Here is a 24109-nt window from a genome sequence, read left to right as displayed (position 1 = left end):
TCTAGAGATTCCCTTCAACAGTTCCCAGTGGATGTATTTATACAAGCTAATTCCTCTCAGAGACTTACATGGAAAAAACAGAGTGGTTGAGCATAAGGGAAGATCAGGACTGCAACTTCCAGTTGCAAAAAATAAAAAACAAACACAAACAAAATAAAAAAATCGAAAACCTCCCCCACCCCATCAAAACTCCCAAAGAAATAAAACCCACAAACCCAAAAAACAAGCCCCCGACAAAAAAAAAAAAGGAAAAAAGAAATTAAGAAAAACCCTAAAAAGCTTACCCCAATGATTTTTCCAAATATAACAGCAAATGTTGGATTGACTGCACCTATGACAGCAGCAGCAATCATCCCCAGCAGTACATAGAACCACTCAGATTTGTTCAGAGCCAGGATCTTTAAGTAAGGCACAGCAGGGAGATTTTCTTCCTACAAGAAAAAGTTGTAAGTTTTCCTTGGAAAGTTTCAGAGCATAAAATTCCCCAGACAGTGGGTGTTCATCAGGCCTTCAGCAGTGAGCTGTCTTGGTAAAGTGCTGAAAGCCCTCTCTGCACTCAGGTCAAACAAACATGCTGGAGATTTGCTGCTTTGCTGTTTCATGTCCTAGAACATCTACTGCACTGCAAAAATTTGGAGGCAAGGAGGCAAAAAACCTAAAAAAAGGCTAAGCCATGAGGGGAGAAGGGCCAGGACAGCCCACTGAAAGTCAGATAGGACTGGTCACCATGAATGGCAACAAACATTTTGATCATAAAGAACTGAAAAGTCTCACAGTTCAAAGGAAGAAGAGATCCCTCCAGTTGAGCTAAATGTCAGTGGGCTGGCAGTAGAACAATTGGGTAGAGAGGTAATTTGTCTCTTTGACAAGCTATAGCCAATGAATTGTTACCAAAACCAGAGCAAGACATATGTTAGAGTGCTTGAAAGCACAACAAATGTTCTGTCTTGTTTTACCGCCTTATTTAAGTGCCTATGCCTTCAAAGGAGTATTTTTGGAAAAGTAATGAAAACATTAGAAATGAGACAAAATATTAATCAGGATTATAAGCAAGCTGCTCTTGCTTCCTGGTTATTTTATCCTGTATTTTAGATGTTGAATGAGGGTGGCTAAGCCTCAACTATAAAACTGGGCTGATTTTTCTGAAATAATTACAACTGCTGGATGTTTGACTTTGTTTTCTGAATGTGATAAACATTGTATTCTTGAGCATGAACACCCACCTCTAAGGTCTTAAGCAGTATTAATATAAAGCCAAAATGATCTTTTGAAGTTACATGACTTTTTATATGATGGTGGGAATGGGTCCAGCTTGTTCTCACTATTTGAAATATTCATTACCTGGAAGATGTATTCTAGAGAGGAGGAAAATCTATAGATCAAACTATACTAAGGATTTCCTAACTATTTTAAATATTTATTTCAGATGAGATTCTAACTTCCACAAATTTGGAAGAATTAATAATTTTACTTTGCAATTTATATTTTAGTTCTTTACTTCAAAGGTCTTGAAACCAGGCAAACCCCCAAAATTAAAAAACTCACACAACCTTAATATACCAAACCATTCTTATAATATGTTTAATGAAAAACAGTACTACAAAATAGAAAACAAAATCAAATTTCTGTTGAGCGTTGCGTGCCAAGTCTGATCCAGAATGCACTAGAAATCTGCTCTTTTTGATGCTATGAGTAAGTTTTATTCAACTTTGATGAAACAAAGTTTTTCTTAACCCCAAACTTCCTATGTGACATTTATCAATGTATGACATATGCCAACTAAGTTGTTTTATCTGTAAAACTGCAGCATATACTAAAACACAGAGAGTAACAGCTCTTTTAATGGAAATCCCATAACTAGTTTTAATTAGATAGAATTAAAATATCTGTACCACTGAAATAATACTCTTAAATTGTACAATACAATGTGACAAATCAATAGTATTTCCCCATTAACTCAGTAGTGTAAAAGTTAAGATCTTTAAGACAAATTGTCCTCAGATACTCAGTCTAGTGAGTAACAACTGCAATAGCACCAGAGAAAAGGTTGCATGAAAGCCAGCTATCTAAAAGTCAAAGTTATGTGCTTTTTTTTTTATGCTTACATCTTATAATTAAAATTTTAAGCTGAAGTTCTAATACCAACCTCCACCTCCTCTTTTTCGTTCTTTTTTCCAAAGGGATTTTTAGATGAACGCCTCTTCCTCTTACATCTGCTGGATCTTCGTTGAATGCTGCCTCCCCCTGGTATCACAGATGTTTCAAAATCATCTTGAAGAATCAGTTCTTCCACAGGATTTATGTTTTCCTCATATTCCTCAGCTCCTGTGCCTTCACTATCTTCTGAGGTGCCATCATCTTGAATATCACTGCTACAACCCTAGCTCAGGATATAAAGTTACAAGGCATTTTGAGTAGAAAGTGGGTTTTTTTTTCCTCATGAATACTGCTCTTTCAATAGTATAACTGCAGTTGTCTATAGGCTACATATACTTCATTCTGCAATTACAGAGCAGCAGAGTACTTGATTCTGATTTTTCCCCCCTTTTCCTTTAAAGCAGTCTATGGAATCCACCTGGAATCTAACACCTCTGTGGCTATACCATAATTATACAGTCTGTGCTTTAAACTCACTTATGTTTTTGACATATTGGATTGCACAAATATGAATCACTTATGGGTAAAACCCCCAAGAATTCCAGGCCTGTGTCTGTGCCCAGACTAGAATAACTGAGCAGCTGCCAGCTGGACAACATGCAGGAGCTAGAGAGAGAAAATGGCTCCACCCACCATTTGACCACTCTGTGAAATGAAGAAAATAAATACATTTGCCTTTACCTGCTGCTGCATTACAAGGGAATAGTAGACTCCTTTCTGCAGCATCAGTTCACTGTGTGTCCCTTGTTCAACCACAATTCCTTTCTCAAATCCAGCAATAGTGTCAGCAGTCCTGATGGTAGACAGTCTGTGAGCAATCACTATGGTGGTACGTCCAGCTCGAGCCTTACAGAAACACACAAAACCCACTTACAGTTAAAATGTGCAAGAAAATAGCACAGAAGTAAAGTTATTTTAGTCACCTGTAATATATAGTAAATCAAAACTTTAAAAATACTTTTATTTCTTTTAAAAGCAAAGATTATTATTATTTCCCAGTTTCATGCCCTTGTTTAGCAGTCCAAGGACAGTTTTGCTTGACTAATTTAGGAAGAGAAAACCACATTAATGTTTTTAGACGGGCAACAACTATTAAAGACCATAATTGTTTATTTATTATTTGACTTTTTATAATACTTGAACTGTTTGAGCTGAAGTTGCTCACAAAGTGTTTTCATGTACATGTAAGCATGATGGGGAAATTGCCACAAGAATAGCCAAGATCTTTCTGAAAACACAGCTAGGATAGCAAATATATAAAGAGCAGATATTTTCTTTATATATTGTCCCTGCAAATTTTTGGAAGTACAAAATCAGCATAATTTCTGACAAGACTTGGCCGGAAAGCATAGAGGAGCAAACCTGAATCAAAAATGGATTTGAACCACTCCCTTCTGAAACAAACTTATTTGACAATAATCCTACTGGGGTTTGGCAGGAGGAGCTGCTGAAGTCTCAGTCCGCAGGTTCCGTGTTCCAGCCCTCTCCAGCTCCCTCACACAGACCAGTGGCACACACAGCCCTCATGCAGCAAATGGGCACAGGACACCTTGAGACTGCTGCAGAGGCTGCCTTCCCTCCACCCTGATGCCTGGAGCAGGTGGCAGCTTGGCAGGAGGAGAGGTCCAAGGGAACCTCGTGCAACAGGTATGTTCTGTGGTCCTGGAACCTGCTGGAAGTTTCTTGTTGCTGTAGTTGTACATCATACAGGCACAGGAACAAGGGCATGAAGAAGATGAGGCCATCTGCAGTAGAGGACTGCTTCCATGGAGATTTGAATTCTTCCCCCTACACCTGCCATCCTCATGGACCTGATACAAGCCCCCCCCAGGAAGTCTGCTGCAGTGTGGCCTAATGCACAAAGCCTTCACCACTGGAGCTGGGAGCTGTGATCAGAACTAGAAAATCGCTTTATAAGATGCAAAGTTATCTGAAAAACAGCTAGCTACAAGGAGCTGCACATGAATGCCCAGAAACAGTGAGCATTCATGAGGTTAGTATCTCTGCCTCTCAGCTGTAAAAATAATGAACAATAGCAGCACCAAATGCTCATTTTCGTACATTCTGAGAACATGAGGAAGGATGAGAGAGTCTAATTGAGGGTCCTCCCTCTGTTATGCACTAAATGAAGCAATAAGCTTCTGGAAAAGCTAAATACTTGATTACAAAATTAAAAAAACCCACACAGAAGATTATATGAATTTTTTTAAAATCTCTGTTACCTCAATGCTAATGGAATGACATGAATATAACAGCTGCATTTTACCTCAGTTTTAAACTGACTAGTGAGTAAAGATGACACATTCTGCATTTCCCTTGAGCCATACTGGTAATTCATATCTCTCTGCATAACTACTGAAAAGAAAGGCAGGATTTTTAACTTCATTTAAAAAAAATACATTAAAATATTTGACAAAAGAAAAAACATTCAAGCCAAACCAAGAAGATTTTTTCAGTCAAAGCCTGTGGGTTCTGCTGTATGTTGATGGAAACTGCTGATGAAGGTGGGCTGTGAGGAAGGTATTGTGTGCTGATCAGAGGAATGGGTTCAAGATCTGACAGCTCTCCTCTGCAGCAGTACCCACTCTAGAGCTGTGGGGCTGCTAAAAGCAGGAAAAGACTAAATCCAAATAGCATTCTGAAAGTTATGAAGCAACTCTCCAATAAATAAAAAATACTAGGGATATCAGTAACATATACTTTTCATTAATCCACCTGAAAAAGGCCATTCTGTCCTCATACCTTGCCTTGATAAGATGTTATCAATACTTGACCAGGAAATGAACAATTATGATTTGAGAAAGGGCATGCAGGAGACCTAAGCTGCTGTTCCACATGACTGTCTTCGTAACTAGTAATAATGCAAAAACAACACCAAAACCCCTAAAAAGCAAACCCAATTTTCAATTAAATTTTTGATAGTTCAAACTCCCTGTTAAATAACTGAAGTTGAGCATCTTTCCAAATTTTGTTTTCCCATGTTCTTAATTCTGATATAAGCCTGCACAGAAAATTGTACATTTAATTTTTGTGCTTTTTCTTGACAGCTGCTAGCTTCAGTGAGTCCTACCTTATCAAGAGCTGCTTGCACTATGGATTCACTCTGAGTATCTAACGCAGATGTAGCTTCATCCAGAAGAAGAATCTTGGGATTTCTTGCTAGGGCACGGGCAATAGCTATTCGTTGCTTCTGTCCTCCACTCAGCTGAGCCCCTCTTTCACCCACCATGGTGTTAAATTTCTGATAAATGAGAGAACAGAACAGAAGTTGTCAGACATCTCAAACCCTCACTTCTCAGTGCAACCTCAAGTACTCATCTTGTAGAAGATGGGGCTTCTTCCAGCTTACTTGAGCACAGGCAGAGCAAACATGGGAGGACATCCATCCTACTGGCCCTTAACCAAACCCCTACATGTTAACTGCCCCTATTTGTTGTGCCTGCCTAACTTTGAATTTACGGTTCTTTAAAGATCTTTATTGCTCACCCAGTGCTCCAAACCTTGGGGTTTTTCAAGACAAGCCTGTAAAAGGGATCTCCATATTTTCTGAAGATTCTCTACCTTTCCAAGAGGGTTGGAATTATAAGGACACACCAAGAGTGTGCCTACTCTGAATCTGAGACATCCCTCTTGGAGTCATGGTTTGGTTCCTACTGACTGTATCACTTACTGCAAAGTGACAAGTCTCAAAGTCCACTGTAGTTTTTTTATTATATAGCTGTTTAAGTGTAAATATGATCAAATCACTCTTCCTGAGAAGAAGGAACCTTGGAACAGATTGACATGCTTGAAATGACACAGGAGCAAAGTTCTCTAAAATAATAAAAAGATTTGAAATCAAATCCCAGGTGGACACTTTCCCCACAGTTTTTAACTTCAGGAGCAAAGGGAAGGACATATTATCCATTTATGAGGATGTGTTTAGAATGCTTGACCTTGTTTCTCAGCTCCATCCTGAAAGGAGTAAGGCACCTACTGCTAAGAGAGGGCTCAAAGCTCTGAATCTCAGGCAGACAGAGAACTTAAGCTTGTAGCTACTAAAAGGGTCTTGGTTCACTTATTTATTTCCACCCACTCCCCCCATTTCCTGTGAATGTACAGACAGCTCCTGTCAAAGGGCTTTGGATTTCTGGTTCCTCTTTTTAAAAGCCAGCTCTCCTGTGCCTCATGAGATGGGTAGGGATGGCAATACAGCTGGGTAGCTTCCTCTCTCCTGAGTAAAGGCACTGCCATCTTTCCGCAGACTCCAGCACAAGTTCTTTGAAGAGCAACAAGAGGCACAATATCTATTTGAAAAACTTGCTAAACTGAAAGCTGCTGGGGGCAATAAGTGTACTTTGAGAAGTTGTAGAATAACTTGGATTCCCATGCTCTGCCTTTCAGAAGCAGGACACCAGCCTAAATGGACCTTTTGCTCTTACACTCGAAGTAAGTTAATGAACTTACATCCGGCAGTCTAGATATAAAGTCAAAAGCATTGGCTTCCTTGGCTGCTTGCTCAATTTCAGAATCAGAAATGTCTTCTCTGCCATAGCGAATGTTCTCAGCTATTGTGGCTGCAAACAAAACAGGCTCTTGGCTCACAATGCCAATATTTTCTCGTAGCCACTTTGTATTAAGGGTCCGAATATCCCGACCATCTAAGGTAATCTGAGAGAAAAAGTGTGAAAAAGAAGTCAAGGAAATGTACTCTGCTCACAATATAGCAATGAATTACTCTTACTTGAATGAAGTATCAGCCAGAAGGTCAAGGGAAAAAAAAGATTGTCATTAATAGAAAACCATTTTGAGGGAGAAGCTACAACTGCAGTTTTTCCATCCATTGCACAAGCTTGAAAATTATGATGAAAGGCATAGAGAAAAGGGGTGTCTTTTTTCCCCCCCGGTCTGTTTTCCCACAATAACCATCTTAAGTTGGCTTAAGAATTTTACAGCTTCCTTGCATACTTTTTACATGATTCTTAAGCTGCTGTGCCAGTTTGATTTCCTCACAGTTGAAGCTACACAATCATCTCAGTGGCTGTTTACACCAGATCAAAGAGACTTCAAGCTGACTAAAAGGAAAGGGAAAGTTATTTTTAACCCAGGTCACTTGCAGCGTGGTCATATGAACATTGGCATTGACACAGCAAAATGAAGTGTGGGGGGCAAAAATGAACAGCCACAGGAAAACTAAGTTTAAGAAAGAACTGTGTTGAAAACACCTGCCTTGATACCTTATATACTGATAGTTCAATTTTTCATATTTGAAATGTTTACCAACTTTCAGCTAGCAGTAGCAAATATTGAGTAGCATCCTTCAAATACCAAGAATAAAAAGCAAACTTTCTTAAAAATGCATTGTTTAATTTCTCTCATTTTTACCCTTTGTAAATTTCTTGTGGGAAGTATTTACCATTTAACCAACTGCATTTAGTGTTTAGTGGTAAAACACATACAATGTGTAATGATGGAAACTTCTGCTGTGGGTTAGCAGATAGTGAAAAACAAGCCAAGAAAACAACCATTTAAAATAAGAAAACTGTCTTCAGGTTTTAGCTTACATTCAATGAAAAGGAAACAAAATACAGCAGGACTCTGTTCCATTATGCTTTGCTTAAAAGAGTTTAGGGAATTTTAAAAACGAACAGCTGATAACAATTACTTTAAATTCAGATCTTGCAAGTCTATTCCAAGACTTGTAACATTTGCTATTTATGACATAGTACTGTAAGAAGGAGAAGAATAATGAAGTCAAGCCAACAAGAGAAGAAAGTTAATTTGAAATTAAAATTGTAGAAATATGAACTATGCAGATATGGTCAAATTCAGTCAAAATAGAAAACAAGGTTCAATCAAGATGGGAAATTCATGCATGCCCTAACAGCTCTAAGTTTTTACAATTTTTTTTGCAGACACTCACTTCTCCCTGGTCAGGATCATAGAATCTTTGCAGCAACTGAACAGTAGTGCTTTTTCCACAGCCACTGGCACCAACTAAAGCAATGGTCTTCCCAGTTTGAACTTTCAAATTTAGACCTTTGAGGATCTGGAAATAATAAAAAAATTATATCTTAGTTTAACAAGTTTGATTGGAGAACAGTCTGTCAAGGTAACTGTAGCTGTTGCTATCAAGGCCACAGTCTAAAGGAACAGCAACATTGATAAGTTAATTGTACCTGGGAATATCCTGGAGCACTGAGAGGAAAAAAGTCTTCACCTATGCTTGTGAAACGTACTAGCCTTCAAAGCAGGATGCCTGCATGCAACCTGCCTTATGGCAATGGCCCCTAGATCCTTCTGGCTACCAAAGCAAGCCTGGGAATTTTTTGAGAAGATTGATAAATGGAACAGGCCAAGCTCATACCAAGAAATATTTTAAGAGTTTCCTTGCATGGACCATTGCGTTCCATTGCCTGGGAAAATTCCCTAGCACACTCAAACTAATATAGACATGGCCACACTACTCTGAGAATTTCATGACTCAGTTTCTCCAGTTTGTGTGATCTGGTAGCAGGTTTGGAGTCTTAAATTCTCCTGCCGTGCTCCATTTTCCAGAGCATAATTATGAATCTGACAGAAAATTATATTCAGGTGCTAAAATGTATCACTGTAAACCAAGCTTGCTGTCTTCTATTCTTAAAATATAAAAGGCTGTTTTGATGAAGTAATTTCTGGGAGGCCCTTAATAAATCCCATTCCTTATTGTTAACAGTCTCAGAAACCTGGGGAGCAGTTACAGATTAATAATATAATTTTTTGCTATTTTCACATTTAGACAACATTTTGCCTCAAAAGATGTCCATGTTATTACAAGTAATGCTGTGTAGTTACCAAAATATTTGGCTGCTATGGGAACTCTTCTTGTTTATACCAGGCAGATATATAAGTTTGCCTACACATGTTTTTACAATGAGAGATTAAAATAGCTGCAATATTCCTCTCCTCTCCCTGTATTACATCCACACAGTTTTATATCTCCAGGAAGCTGCTATCTTGGTGCCTGCATTATCAAGAACCTTATTCTAAATACCATAATATCGCCAGATGCAAATAATCACTATCACATACTAGGCTAGTCCTAACCCTCTTTCATCAGGCAACGTATTGCCAAGATTAAAATTAATAATAACTGTACTCCTTAGATGTCTTTAATTTGGTTTAACCTGGACAGGGAAGATTATACTGTGTTGCATCAAATGTTTGTGAGATTGGGGGTAACTTCTACACAGCTTTACTGATTCTTTTTGGCTCCACTAAATAACTTTGATGCTCTTAGTAGGGAGAGCTGCTGACTCAGTTTTGGGAAGGATGAGAAATATTTCTTATTTCCCTCCCATTTGGTGTGCTCACAACATAGCTCAGCAGCCTGAATAGGATTTTTAGGAAGAAAGGTGAAGACTCTGCTCTTTCCAGATTTCTGAGCCAAGAGGCATAGAAGATGCATCACATAAAATTCAGTTAAGGAGAAAGCCCAGCTCTGAGTCGGCGCTCCAGCCATCCCAATGTCCTGGAAACAGATTTGATGCACAATGGGACAGACCTCAGATGAGTTTGTTGGGAAAAGCCACCTGAAGAAACAGCTGTAGGGGTAGAAACCTTCCCATTCTCACCACTAAATCAGCACGTCAAGCTTTTAATTGTTGACATTTGAAATCTCTATTTCTGTAACTTTTCTCTATAAAATTCTTTTTTGTTTGTTTTTTCTCTTTCTCTGATTCTGCTGCACTTCTGTATTTTTTTTTTCTTCCTCCTGGATTTCTTAGTCTCCTCTGAGCTGAGCTCCTTTGGGATCTTCCCTCGTGGGGAGCCCTGCTTATCTCAGTTCTCTAGGTTTGAAGAAAACTCCCGAGCTCGTTAGAATCTTGTTTCTCATGTTTATTAGAAGGTCATTAGAAAACTTGTCAGGTCTCTCCAAATTAGCTTCACAAGTTCAATTCACTGCAATCTGGCTTATTTTCTTCTGATTGTACAGAATGGCCTTGTGGCTCACTTTGGCTTTGACAGCACAAAATGGCCCTGAACCACGCAGTTATTTTATCTTTATACTTATTCTTACCCAATTAACAATGGACACATATATTATTTTTCTTAATGGCCCAATGACCCAACACCTGTGTACTGCACTGTGGCATTTTCTAACCAATCACTCACTATTACCCAAAAACCTCTAGAAGAACAGAGAAAGGAGAAGGAAAAGAAACAACATTCTAAATCTTCCATCTTGCCTTCTGCTTTCTAAACTAACTTAATCTCTTTTTCACCCAATGACTTAAGAAAACTCTCTAATCTACACATTCACACTTTTAGCTTTTTTATCGAACTTAAACAGTTGTTTTCACATATCACCATGAAAACATGCTCATGAATTTCATGTTATATGAAATTCAGTGTTTTTCTGGATCTTAGAGCTAAGTATCAGAAACAAGGGCACACACTGTGTCTCAGACTCCAACATATTTCTACCTTTTTCTTCATCAAGGAAGAATCAACAGCAGCAAATTCCTTTTCCTTTCACCTTCATCAAGGTGTTCAAAAGATTATAAATAAATATCACAGAGAGGTCAAACCAACTGTGTCACCATGAAAGTAATCACAACGACATGATGTACACACAGGTCACTAATGGAAACTTAACTAGCAAATAACAAGGACAACAGGTTCTTGAACAACAATTTTTACATATGCCCAAAACAATGTTTGACTTCCAAATGTACATTTAGGATGATTTGTTTCAATGTGTTTGATAGTGTATTGCTGTAAAATCGATCTCTGATAATTTTTCACATGGGATATCATAACTCCAAAGAGCCAAGAGACTGGAAAAAAGTTAACTTTCTGGTTTAACTGCTTCAAGTCTGGAAGTGTTAATGAAAGATTTTGAAAAGTTTTATTTGACTTATCAAAGCTCTTGTCCATAGAGACAGACTAGGGGCAGCACAGATTTGTCCTGCAGAAGAGCATGAGATACACAGTGAGAGTAGATCTAGAGCTTTGTCTTTGTGCATCATTGGGGGGGAAATTATGCCACATCCTCCAAAACAGGAACAAAACTAGACAAACAATATGGACATAAGCTGAGGAATTTCAGTACAGTAATGGAAACAGAACACTTACTTTAACATCCGGTCTGGAAGGGTAACTGAAATGGATGTTTCGGAATTCAATTTCTCCTACGAGTTTGTCTGGCTTGTAGCCTTCCTTAGAACTGCTATCTATGAGCCGTTTCTGGAAAGAGGTTTGTGAAATAAATTGGTGGTTATTTCACTTTTGGAATTGTTATTTCTGATACATGCATTGTTTCTTGCTTTCTCAGATGCTGGTTGACACTGCAGTACATTGCTGCAGAACTGCTGCATTTACCAGCAGAATGCTGAATATGGGGGTAACATCAAATTGTGGATTCTACTTTAACAAATACAGTACATTTTCAAAAGCAACAAAATCCGTAGTAAAAAATCTGTAATTGCAGAATTTACCTATATTCTCTTGCAGCCAAAACATGGGCCCCAGTAATCAAGAGGGTTCTATACTCACATCACAAAGAATGATGTAGCCTTTTCTCCAAGAACTTTTTAGTCCTACTTTAAAATATTTTATATACATAGTTATGCAATTGCTGCATAGCACAGCAAGACCAAGATTATGATATGGAAAACCATTTTTTATGGCAACATCAGCATTACAGATTATTGTTATAACTTTCAATAGCAATATGAATCCCCTCCTCACCAACTCCCCCTCCCCAATACACCCCATCTCAGCTGAATTGGTACATACATGTTTTTTTATAAATTAGTGTATGCCATAGTATCCTTCTGGAGCTGAAAGTCTAATATTAGAGAAGGACCTCAACCATATATCTCAGACCAACATGCCAGGTTTTCCAGCTTTCACTGTGACAAAGAGGCTGGGGTTTTTTAGATCAATGAAAATATTATGGGCTTCTGTAGTAAACATCTATAGAGTTGATCATTTGGGGCTTTAGAGCGCTTTTGTTACATTTCCCAAGGGGAAAAAACCAATAAAAATGAGAGGGAAGGGAAGCTAAGTTAGTTGAAAAGCTTCTATTCTATGCAGTTAGGTGTTTACCTTATTGATAATCTTATATACTTCATAGGCAGCCCCACGTGCACTGGCCACAGTCTCCAGGTTAGGAGCCGCCTGGCCCAGGGAGAAAGCTCCGATAAGCACAGAGAAGAACACCTGTGGCAGATGGAGAGGAGCATTGAAATTAATGATTACAGTGCCCACATGGGTGCTAGAAAGACTTAAGTGCCAGCTCTAGGTTATTCATCCCACTTTAGAAATAGAGTCCAAGACAATCAAACTTGTTATATTAGAAGCTAGGAAAGATGAATAACTACCAGTTGTTTTATATTGAGTGTCTAATAGCTAATTTGACAAGCACATGGCAGAAAACAGACATCACTTGCATAACTTTCCCTGAAGATACAGAACATTTTTCAAGGCTGCATTGCTGTACTTACAATCAACACACGGCTGAGGTCATAATGTGGATCCTCAGCAGTGAGTTTGGTTCCATACCAAAATGCAAGGGCATAGGATCCAAAGATAAAAAATTGTGAAAGACCCAGACATGTGTTAGTGGTAATGGATTTTTTCATTCCAACACGTTTAGCCGTCTCTAAGTTCGCATCATACCTGAAAGTGGGTAAGGAAACCATTAATTTGACAGGTACCACATGCCATCCTGGTTGTTATTTCCCAGTGCCCTTTTCTTAATTAATGGGATTTATGTAAGAAAAACAGTTAGAATCTCCAAGAGAATACAGGATTTTTTTCCTTTCTTCTTTTTTTTTAAAGGAGGACTATTTGGGAGGTAATTAATTTGAATAAATCTGCTCTGATGTATGCCGACAATACTGGCATACCATTAGAGAAGACAATCAGAAAACAAGTATCACAACTTTGTTATCATAATGGAAGACAATAGCGCTTTTGAACTCATTTTTTCCATTAATCCTTTAAGGAAACCTTGCAAAAGTTTTAGCAACCTTGTTTACCACAGAGATAAAGGCTAGTCATCCACACTTAAAACAAGCAAAATAAAAATAAAATCCTCCAACAATCCTAGGCAATAGGGAAAGAGATAAATGAGAGCTCCCTCTGATGGCAAAGTTGTTCTCTTACTAGCCATTTTGGGATGTCAAATATCTTTCCCTCAAGTCACTTTACTGATATATACAAAATATATATATGCACTATATGTAATATATATAATATATACATATATTACATATATAACCAGTGAACACAGAAGTTCAGTATAAACAAGTATATAACAAGTTCAACGAGAAAATTATTTCTTCTAAGAATGGTTCAAATTCATCCACTCATCTATAGTTTTCAGCAAATCGCTTTCATTTACTCAATCTCATTATGCAAAGTGTAGCCTAGGAATAGTGTAACTTTCTACTCCCAGTCAGCATGGTCAGTAGCTTGCACTCTTTTCCCAAAACATATTTTCAATAAAGTACAACTCCATTGTAGGAAAACATGCAATCCATTCAGCTGGGAAGCAATCTTAAACTGCATTAATTTTGTTCATGTAAATTTATAAGGTGCCAGCAATGCTGTTTTTGTTAGTCAAACATATTTCAATATTTTAACTTGATTGTGCTCTTAAAACCAGGCCCTATGTTTGAGTCAGCAGCATCATTGGTCTTCCAGAGAAATGAGTACAGCATTTAAATAGTATGATAAATACATGTGATCACTCAAATACCAAAGAAAGGCCAAACCACTGCCAGAAACTAAAGGTGACTGAAGATCCCTTGCAAGAGTAAACTTTTCTGGTCAGTGGAGGCACTGTGCAGTGAAAGGATGCTTTTCCTAACTCTGAGGTCAACATTCAAGATCTGTGTAGGAGTCACAATCTACTATCTGAAAAATACACTCCCTGGTAGGACTTTGTCTGTAGCAGAAGATGATCCTAGGGGTTTTTAGCTGTTTGGGATTTTTAGATTAAATGGAGGTAGAGCTGTGGAAAAGGCTGACTAGTCAATCAAAAACAAAAAGCCTTTTTTGACTCAGGTATCAATTATTTTGTCTTTAGACAAAGTATTTTGAATGAATATTGACGGCTCCTGTAATTTAATTTTCAGACACTGGTAATTGAAGAATGAGGAGGAGGTGGGCAACTTATCTAGGTCATCTTAGGGCTTTTTTTCCTTTTATTGTGCAAGCAGGAACAGTCTTAATGCTGTTGCATCTTAAAAAGAAATTCCAGTAAGCAGAAGACAGGGCTGTAAGAGTCAGAGCTCAGTCCCTGGAAGCCAATGCAGGAACAGGCTGTAGGATCCTAAGCTAGGGTTGACACCACCCTGTAAATTTTGCACAAGATGAAGGCTAACATGAGTTGAAAAAGGTAGAAGGGTTTCATAAGTCATATGGATCAGGTAATCTGCTTTGCCTCTCCCAACTGCATAGAATCAGTGATGCCTTGTATTTGTATGAAAAAATGTATTGCTTATGCTTATTGAGTTATCTGATATGCATGTCAATAAGTTTTTGATCAGCCACAATCATTTCACCTTGTACATGTGACTAGGGCCAACACTGGGCAGCTACACATGTTATTTGCAAATCATTGTAAAAGCCACTAATGTGATTTTACCCAAGGCTGTTATCCAGCGTAGTTTAAAAATAAGCTCAGTAATCAAAGATCAGAGCAGTAGCACAAATGCCCTAGAAGATAAGCAGATTGCATGCTTTGCTGCATCTGACTCCTAGGTAAAGGTAACCTTCCCACCACTTTCACATTCAGTTCAACCCCAGATCTCAACCTAAGGAGAAATTTTCATCTATGCTGCAGAGACAACACCAAATAGCCTTTATTCACTGACTAGATCTATTTGCACACCTTTGTTTTCAGGTGATTTGTCCACTTATAGAAACACAAAATGACACTAAGGAGAATCGCATCCTTCTGCCCCTCCAAAAAAAAATAAAAATGTCCCCACAAACCAATTCCACAACTAAATTTCCTTCCATATTTTAAATATAATTATTAATTTAAAAACTTACTTTTCTAATGCTTTCTGCTGTCCATTGAAAGCCACAACAGTCCTGATTGCTGTCAAAATTTCTTCGGCCACAGCTCCTGCTTTGGCGTAAGCAGACAGCTCTTTAGCAGTTAGGGATGCCAGGAGCTGAAAAGTTTAAAAACAGCTGTTATTGCAACCTTCTGAAATAATATGCACACTGTCTTGGTGAATAAGAACAATCACACAAGGTGCACAAGATCAGATGTTAGCAATCTCTGGGGGATCATAGCCTGAATTTCCCTCGAATAGACTTCAGTTTATCATTGTCTCTTCATTACAAGCAAAGGCTACACAAATATCAGGTGAGCTTCCTTCCCTATTGTCCTGGGGTGACTTTATGATGTTTGTATCCCAAATCACCTGGTTTATGTTATATATTAAGTTCTGCACCTTTCAGACTGGCTCTGATAGTGAAGGGGGGAAGAAGAAGCACACAGTTTGTGTTGAAAGAAAACATCACTCCCCCGCATCCTGCTCCTGGACTGTGCTGTCAGCAGCACAGATGGACAGCAGGACAGAGCTTCTCTTTTATGGTTAGTTAGTTTTAGCTAGTTGAGGCAGAAGAGTTCCCTGGACTTTTTTTTCTCCTTAGATCTGTTCAAACCTACTCTGGGCTGAAAAATCCCAAACAAAGCCCGGAAGCTCACGCCTGTGGCCCACTGGGGCCTGGGCCTCGGCACTTTCCGGCGCCGGAGGGACTGATAAGAACCTGAGTGAACCAAGCTACACCACATGAAAAGGACTTTTCTTCCTGGATTTGCCATTTCATCGAACAGCAAGAGGTTTTATTGTTTAATATTATTCAATTTCTATTAAGTAAACAGTTTTTTTCCACTTCTCTCCAAAGAAATCTCCTTTCCTGAGCCAGTTGGGGGGAGGGGCCACCCCATTTGGAGGTTCTCTCCCAAATTTACCCTAAACCAAGACACTAATCCACTTTCCTCCCAAGATGAGGACAGCCTACAGACTACACTAGGAAGAGTGAAGGAAGTACCCTAGCTGCTCTGAGTTTCTGAGGTGTTCACACACTAGAGCACCAGCAGACATTGAAGTAAGCAAGTCAGTCACATTACAACCTCTAACAGTCTATTTCTTAGCTTTTCTGTAATGCTTCATGTAGGAAAAAACCCATAAAACCATATAAATAGCTACTCAGCAGTATGAGCCATCAACATTAATGTGGCTAAACAGTGCATAGAGGGACAAAGTTTTCCTGTCTGAAAGGGAAACCTCTCCAGCCGTTTCACTGATTTATATCACTTCAGTTTTCAGCAGCTCTATGTATCTGCATAGCTGTATATATCTAGTCTGTACACTGCATGAAACTTGGTAAATTATTTGCAAGAGTTCTGATATATGCATGTGCAGATAGAAAGAGGCTGAAAGGTATTTATGCTAGGAGGGAAAAGCAAGGGTTTCCCTGGTGCTTGCCATGAGGAAATTGCTGTGCCAGAAAGATGTTCGGATGCAGATTATCCTCCTGCAACATGGCATGAGGACAGGCTATGCAGACAGGAGGAACACACCTTACAGGTGTGCTTGGGAACCCAGAGAAAGGCTACAGGAGGAACAGAACTCAAAGTAAGAGTGGGGCCAACCTGCTGACTTAGAAATCACACTAGGTTGCTCCCATTCTCCCCCCTCTTCTGTGCATAAGTGTTGTAAGGTTTGTCTGGTTTATTTATAAATCCCCACACACTTACAGTTGACCAAATTGCTGTTGATGCAGCAAGAAGTGGGCTGACTGACGTAACCACCAATGCCAGCTTCCAGCCATAGATGAATCCAATAATAAGCCCTGACACAAACGTGGAAAAAAACTGCAGAAAGATACTGATCTTGTCGCCCATGCCTTCGCGGATGGTGTTGATGTCACTTTGAATAACAATAATAATAAAAAAATCTGTTAGTTCAGAATGCCTCATATTGTGACTTCCTCCCCCCACTTCTTTACATGCTATGTGGCCTCATTTCAGGAGCTTTGTCATTTCCTAACCAGCAAAAGAAAATTTTTAACCATGGCTACTGAACTGTACCATCAGGTTCTTCTGCGGCCTAAACACAGCAAAAACCTATTTTTAAGAACTCATTTTCTGTATTCTCAATATTCTCTGCTGTTTCTATGCCATGTCACTAGGACACCAATGACCTAGTTTCCTCATCTGGCATCCAAATGGAACAATAAGTAAATCAAGCAGCCTCTTCACCCAACATGACCAATCCCTAAATAATTTCTTCTGCTCAGCTCTCTGATGCATTTTATGTTCATAATTTTGGCTACTGACTCAGGTGAAGAGCTACCTCCATTCCATCATACCATTATTTGGAATAAGCTCCATTTTTCATACAAATTTTCTTCCTTATTTTTTCTTCCCAGAACATACAGATATTAGAGTGGAGAGCTTTCATTTAAGCTTCTTTTATGTTTTCCAGGACAGATAATTGTCCAAAGATACTATAAAATCCAGAAAAATAATTTTAAAAATAGTGCTTATATATATAATTCCATAGCACATGACCATTACAGTCCTCATCCTGAAATCTATTTAAGTTTATGGAAAAATTGCAAAGACTTTAACTGGCTAGATAGAATACTGCCTGAGTTCTGACCAGGTGCAAGTATAAGCTCATTTCCATTCAATTCAGTGCCAGCTTTTGGCATTTACAAACTAGGTGGAGACAGAGTTTGTTTAGCAGTGGCTGACATGTACTTCATGGGCTTCAGAGAGCCAGTGTCAGACATTTAATGAAAAAACCCCTTCCAATACACATAGCTGAAAAAGGATAATGAATTCCTCACTTTGAGCTGTAGTATTTCATACTTTAGGTTTGGTGGATTTTTTTTTTTTTTTTTTTTTACTCTCTTTAGGCTGTTCTGCTGAGATTAATGTCAGGTTTTTTTTAAATGCCTTACTTGGGGGTGTGTGTCTGTGTGTAAAATAAAAAAAACCAGAGCCCTCACTCTGTCAGTCTGGTGTTCAGTGTTCCTATCTGGGTAGTATCAAACCAAGCCATCTCCTGATGGAGCACTGCAAAAAAGAACATCTTCCGGATTCTTGCAGTTTGCCTTGCAGCAGCAACCAAAAATGTCCACACTTGGATCATGCTCAGGATAAACACAGCAAAGCCAATTGCCACAAAGTAGTAAGCAAACCTGGGATAAAGAAAAAAAAAGCCCACATGACCCCACTGTATCTAATGAGAAAGGTTAGACACACAGAGAAGCAACTAGTCAATCACAGCAAAGTAAATACTGAAGCCTGTGATGCATTATTGGAAAGGCATATATAATTACAGATCCTTACTTTGTCATTTCACCTTCTATATCCACGCCTGGATTTGATGGGCAGCTGGAAGTGTTTACTGAAGTATCTGTGAAGGGGAAATTAAAAGCAGGAATATTTGCGGAAGTGTTATATAGAGCTGTTGATTCATGGCAATATGGGGTTTTCAGTTTGGGAATATTTTATATTTTGCAAGTGGGGTATACAGTACAAACTTAAACACAAAATGATTTGGCAAAAAAACATTTATTTTTAAGTAATTAATGCCTGATAACTGAGGGGGGTCATATTCCTTACTATCTCAACAAAGTCAAAGTCCATTCATAAAGTGCATATCCAATGCTTTGGTTTTGCCCTGGTCTAGCCATTAAAGACGGATTGAAATGACTGGGTTATTTCCAGCAGGATGAGTGTTGCTCATAATACATTGCCTTAGATAAGTACCAGTGTATAATCTGAGGGAAAAAAAGAATCTTAGCCTCAGTAGCAAAACACAATCAATATGCAGAGAAATTTAATTTAAACTTTTTACCATTGGATTGCATGCCACTTAGCACAAAGCTGTTTGTCATCTCTCCAAAGACAATGATCATAAGTGGCATTCCAGTACCATTTGCAGCCGCTGCGACCAAACCAACTATCATCAACAGGACATCCACCCCATCAGCATAGCAAAACTACGTAAGCATTAAAAAGAAAAACAAAAAAAGAGAAAAAAGGGACATTACACCTGACAGTTCATGCATTGGCTGCAGTACAGTGGACTTACAGAACATGCTTCAGCCACATATTCTAAGTAGCAATACTCCAGCTGAAGCTAAACTCAGTACATAAAGATTCTGTAGTAGTCCAACATATCCTTAAATCAGTACTCGGGCTGCTAAGAGAATACTGGCAGGACACAGATTCCCAGTCAGGAAAAAAATTACAAATTTGCAAGTGATAACAATCTTTGTAGAATATATTTTGTGTTCCATTTAGTTGCATATTTACTAAGATAATACCTCTATAATGCAAACAAGAGTGAGTTATTGACCAGCACTTGACTTATACCTACCAATAGAAAACATTTTCAGCAGAGATAGATCGTATCTTGAAACTTGTCTATCCCTGAAGCTTGGTTTTGTTTAAAAAAGGATGTGAATTTAAACTGCTACAGATATCCTGGGATGTGGTTAATCTGAAACTGGAGCATTTTATTCCTAACTGGCCTAACCATCTCAAAGCGTAAATACACACAGAATAAACCAGAGAAGAATAAAACTTTTTTTGTTTCACAGTAAAAAAGTCAACATGCAAGAGCTATTTTTGTTTGAGAATAGATGTCCTATAGAAAAATGACACAAAACTGGTGTTTACTGGTTCTCAGAGAGCAGGTCCATAATCAATAGTCTTCAGGCTTCTTCTCCAATTTTCGATTGCCTACGAATTGTAAGTCAAACAGCTCACAATACCAAATAAAGTACAAAGCAGACCATTAAATAGATCACTAACCAATTCAAGAATGCCAACAAGTCGTTTCTCTGGCTTCTCATCTTCCTTCCTAGAGTAAAGTACAAAAGACTAATTAAGATAAGGGATTTTTTAGCAAACCTGTATTAAACTTTTCTCCTCCCTCCCCTGCCCCTCTGACTTTCCCATACACCCAGTTAACACTAAGTTAAAAAAAAAAACAACCTACCTTTTCTTTTTGGGCTTTGACTGGTCACTTTGTTCTACATGTTCTTCATGTGGTAAAGAAGTATCATCACACCCCTTGCTTCCAGATTCTGTGAATAAAAACACTTTTTTTAGTAATACAATAGATGGATTATTATGCTTTCTTGTGTCTTTCTAGTTTTTTTCTAGACTAGTTTTTTCTCATGTTCTTGGGAGGAAGTTTCAAGAAAAATTCACCAGGCTTTTTCTCTTCAGTTCATCTTTATTCCCAGAAAAAGCTTACATGTCCATTTCTGAGATGGGAACAACTTCATTTTTATAATTAAAATATATTTATACAGAAAGATTATCAAAAACTAAAAGAAAAAGTTCATTCTTCCTTCAAACAATTAAATGCAAATTAGAAGTCCTTATGGAATGAGTGGAATTGCTTATAGTGAGGGTTGTAATTGCTGTAGCTAACACAGAATAGATGGTAGTTAACTAAAGAATCATGCCCTTGACTCTAACAACCATCTTCACTATTCTCTTGCCGTAGCTGTTGCATGCCCCATTTCCTTTGTGCTGGGGGCTTCAGAAAGATATATGAAAGCATAATCCTACCCAGGAAGTTAAATGCATAAAATGAGACGTAATAAATATATGAAGAAACAGAAGAGTAGCCAGAGTGGGGAGCCAGCTGAAAATAAAAAAGAGGAGAAAAGCTGCTCCCCATACCAGCCACTCCCAATTTACCTTAACTTTGGCTGCTAACTCACAATGAAGAGTTTTCTACATAATATTTTACTGATAGCTGGCCTACAACAGTTATTTTAGACAACCCTTTGACAGCAATAATGTTATTCCAGCTTCCACGGCTTACCTCAGGAGAATTTTCATGCTCAGGCTAGGACCCCCCCGAGCAGTTTTACCAATGTAAATTAATTTTGTTGAACTTGATGGAATGATTCATGCGAAAAATGTTTTATAGGCGTGGCTTTAATTCACTGATATGTAGGAAACTCATCATGTTATCTCCTACAAAACAACTATAACAATCAGGAGAGCTTTATAATGCTCTTTAGATTCAAACCTATGGAATATATTTTTCAAGCACACATGTGGAGCTCCCTCTTACCAGGATCAGCGAGGTCCTTTGCTGTGGAATTTGCAGAATAGTCCTTCATTGTTTGCTGTATGCTTATGAGAGAGTCACATTAATTAGAATCTGCAATAAACCCCCCCCCCCCCCCAAGAAAACACTTTGATTAAGTAAATATTGAAAGAGTTCACATCTGTGGGTTTTTCTATGACACATCACATTTTGGGTTCAACATTATTCTACTTAAATGGAAAGACTAAAAAGAAAATAAAATAAGTAACAGCATGAAAAAAAGAACTACTAATGAGACATTAAGAACAATACACACTATTACTGGGAAACTTAGGTCAGTAGGATGTCTTAGTAGTCTTTTATGCTAAATCACTCATATAAAGGTTGTTGTAAACTCTCTATTACAGACTAGATGATTTCTCTCATTGCCTCAAGTTTGATTAGAACTAAATGAACAGAACTAAATAACGTGGTTGGGAGTGCAATGATAAAGACACGAACTTGTTCTTTCATGTGGTACTAGGATGCATTTAGAGGCAGTAAATGACTGATGCTCTAAGTCTGCCGAGACTTTTCTTCTTGATCTATCAAATATACTAGTTAAAAAAGCCAAACAAGGAAAACAACAACAAAATCCCAAGCAAAAAGCCACACATGAATCTGATGAAACCTAAAACAACATGGACGAGAAAACGCCTAATCAGCCTCAGATAAGAAAAAAAAACAAAACCAAAAACAAACAAACAAACAACACCAAAAAAAAAAAGCCCCCCAAACCCAAACAAAACCAACGAGCACCCTGTCCGATTTCTAACTGTGCTTTTCCCCTCTGGTTATTCCAGCTCACCTCCACAGCCCACTCAGACTCTGGCACGCGTGGGTGGCTGGCTGCAGCCCCGAAGACCGGTCCCTGCAGAGCGGGGCTCCGGTCCCCGCCCTGGCCTTTATAGTGCCGGCTCCGCCCGGCTCGGGTTGCAGGTGAAGGTCGGTGCCGCAGCCGGGCGGAACCGCCCAGGGTGAGGGGCCTGCAGAGGGATGCTGGCCGGCTCCTGCCCTCTGCCGCCCGTAGGTCTCGGAGCTGCAAAGCGCGCACGGAGAGCCCATCAGCCCCTCGCCGGAGCATCGCCTCCTTCCCGAGGCTCACCCAACCGCTAATATTAGAAGGGCAACACTGGATGTCATCCGGCCCAACCTCCCCGCTCCGGCAGAGTTATCTAGAGCACATAATTTAGGATTGATCCGTACAGGTGTGTTTTGAATAGTCCCAGTAAAAGAGTACTCCACAGCCTCTCTGGAAAACCTGTTAGAGTGCTTGGTCACCAGCACAACAAAGAAATTCTTCCACATTTTCGGGTGGAACTTTCTGTGTACCTGTTTCTGCTTGTTGCCTCTTGCACTATTGCCTGGCATTGAGGAGAGACACTCTGCCCTCTTGGCACCAGATAGTCACAGGCGTAGATGAGATCACTCAGGCTAGACAGAACCAGCTCCCTCAGCCTTTCCTCATGAGCGAGGTGCTCCAGAACCCTCATCCTCAGAGCCTCACACTTCACCTGCTCCAGAACCCTCATCCTCAGAGTCTCACACTGCACCTGCTCCAGAACCCTCATCCTCAGAGTCTCACACTGCACCTGCTCCAGAACCCTCATCCTCAGAGCCTCACACTGCACCTGCTCCAGAACCCTCATCCTCAGAGCCTCACACTGCACCTGCTCCAGAACCCTCATCCTCAGAGCCTCACACTGCACCTGCTCCAGAACCCTCATCCTCAGAGCCTCACACTGCACCTGCTCCAGAACCCTCATCCTCAGAGCCTCACACTGCACCTGCTCCAGAAGCTCCGTGTCTCTCTCGTACTGAGAAGCCCAGAGCTGGACACGGAGTCTCACCATCACTAAAACCAGAAGAATTTAAATCAAGAAAACTCAGCTGCTAAGCAGAGATGTGTAATTTCCCTTTCCTTGCCTCCTTTGGGCTTAATTCTCTGTGGATACAACTTTTCTCTAGTCTCTCAGCCTCTTTTGGGCTGAATTCTTCTGGGATCTTCCCTCGTGGGGAGTTCCACTTATCTCAATCTTTATGATTGGAAGAAAACTCCCGAGCTCGTTAGAATCTTGTTTCTCATGTTTATTGAAGGATCCTTACAAAACTTAACAGGTCTCTCCAGGCTGGTTACAAGGTTAATCTTTGTAATTTGGCACATTTCTTTCTTCTGATGGTACAAACAAGGCCTTGTGGCACACTTCATGTCTGATACACAAAATGGCCCCGAACTACGCAGTTCTTTTATCTTTATACCTATTTTTACTCAATTAACAATAGACACGTATATTATTTTTCTTAATGACCCAATGACCCATCACCTCTGTGATGCACTGTGGCATTTTCTATCCAATCACTTACTATTACCCAAAAACTTCTAGGAGAAGAACATGAAGAAGAAAGAAGAAAGGACAAAGGACAACACCCTAAATCCTCTATCTTGTCTCCTGTTCTCTAAACTATTTTTTTCACCCAGTGATTTAAGAAACTTTCTAATTTACACACTTACCTTTCTTATCTAACTTTAGCATTTGTTTTCCTGTATCACCATGAAAACATGCTCATGAATTTCATATTATAGGAAACTCAGTGTTTTCTTGAATCTTAGAACTAAATATTAAAAACAAGGGCACACAGTCTGTATCTCAGACTCCAACAAGATGAAGGGGTATTTGAAGAGTCACCTGTCCAGGGAAACATTCAGATTTGGGAAAGTTATCTGCAAGGTCCTGCCACATTTGGGGAAATTGCATCACTGCACTTGGAAAATTTCAAATAAGACTGAAGATATGCTGGTGAACTTCAGCTAAGAAATGTCATTAATG

The 24109-nt window shown here is 39.1% G+C and overlaps 1 protein-coding gene across 2 annotated transcripts in view; it reads right to left on the bottom strand.

Moving 5' to 3' along the window:
* Window positions 1–22242, bottom strand: part of ABCB5 (ATP binding cassette subfamily B member 5) — a 35452-nt gene extending 13210 nt beyond the window's left edge. The window contains exons 1-18 of one of the 2 annotated variants that reach the window (XM_058832383.1): window positions 22090–22242; window positions 21267–21356; window positions 20172–20259; window positions 19985–20033; window positions 19023–19167; window positions 18512–18578; window positions 18169–18360; window positions 16910–17081; window positions 15187–15311; window positions 12627–12801; window positions 12229–12342; window positions 11254–11364; window positions 8060–8185; window positions 6604–6807; window positions 5228–5398; window positions 2844–3003; window positions 2147–2382; window positions 285–431 (exon numbers count right to left, since the gene is read on the bottom strand). In XM_058832383.1, the coding sequence (XP_058688366.1) occupies window positions 285–431; window positions 2147–2382; window positions 2844–3003; window positions 5228–5398; window positions 6604–6807; window positions 8060–8185; window positions 11254–11364; window positions 12229–12342; window positions 12627–12801; window positions 15187–15311; window positions 16910–17081; window positions 18169–18360; window positions 18512–18578; window positions 19023–19167; window positions 19985–20033; window positions 20172–20259; window positions 21267–21315 (2331 nt within the window). In that variant the 5' untranslated portion in view covers window positions 21316–21356; window positions 22090–22242. Of the gene's footprint in view, window positions 1–284; window positions 432–2146; window positions 2383–2838; window positions 3004–5227; window positions 5399–6603; window positions 6808–8059; window positions 8186–11253; window positions 11365–12228; window positions 12343–12626; window positions 12802–15186; window positions 15312–16909; window positions 17082–18168; window positions 18361–18511; window positions 18579–19022; window positions 19168–19984; window positions 20034–20171; window positions 20260–21266; window positions 21357–22089 lie in introns of both variants that reach the window. The other variant, XM_058832382.1, reaches the window with a different exon arrangement.
* Window positions 22243–24109: the final 1867 nt, after the last annotated feature.

This window comes from Poecile atricapillus, chromosome 2 (assembly GCF_030490865.1).
Source record: "Poecile atricapillus isolate bPoeAtr1 chromosome 2, bPoeAtr1.hap1, whole genome shotgun sequence".
In the NCBI taxonomy this organism is placed as follows: Eukaryota; Metazoa; Chordata; class Aves; order Passeriformes; family Paridae; genus Poecile; species Poecile atricapillus.
This window is presented reverse-complemented; position numbering and strand designations above follow the sequence as displayed.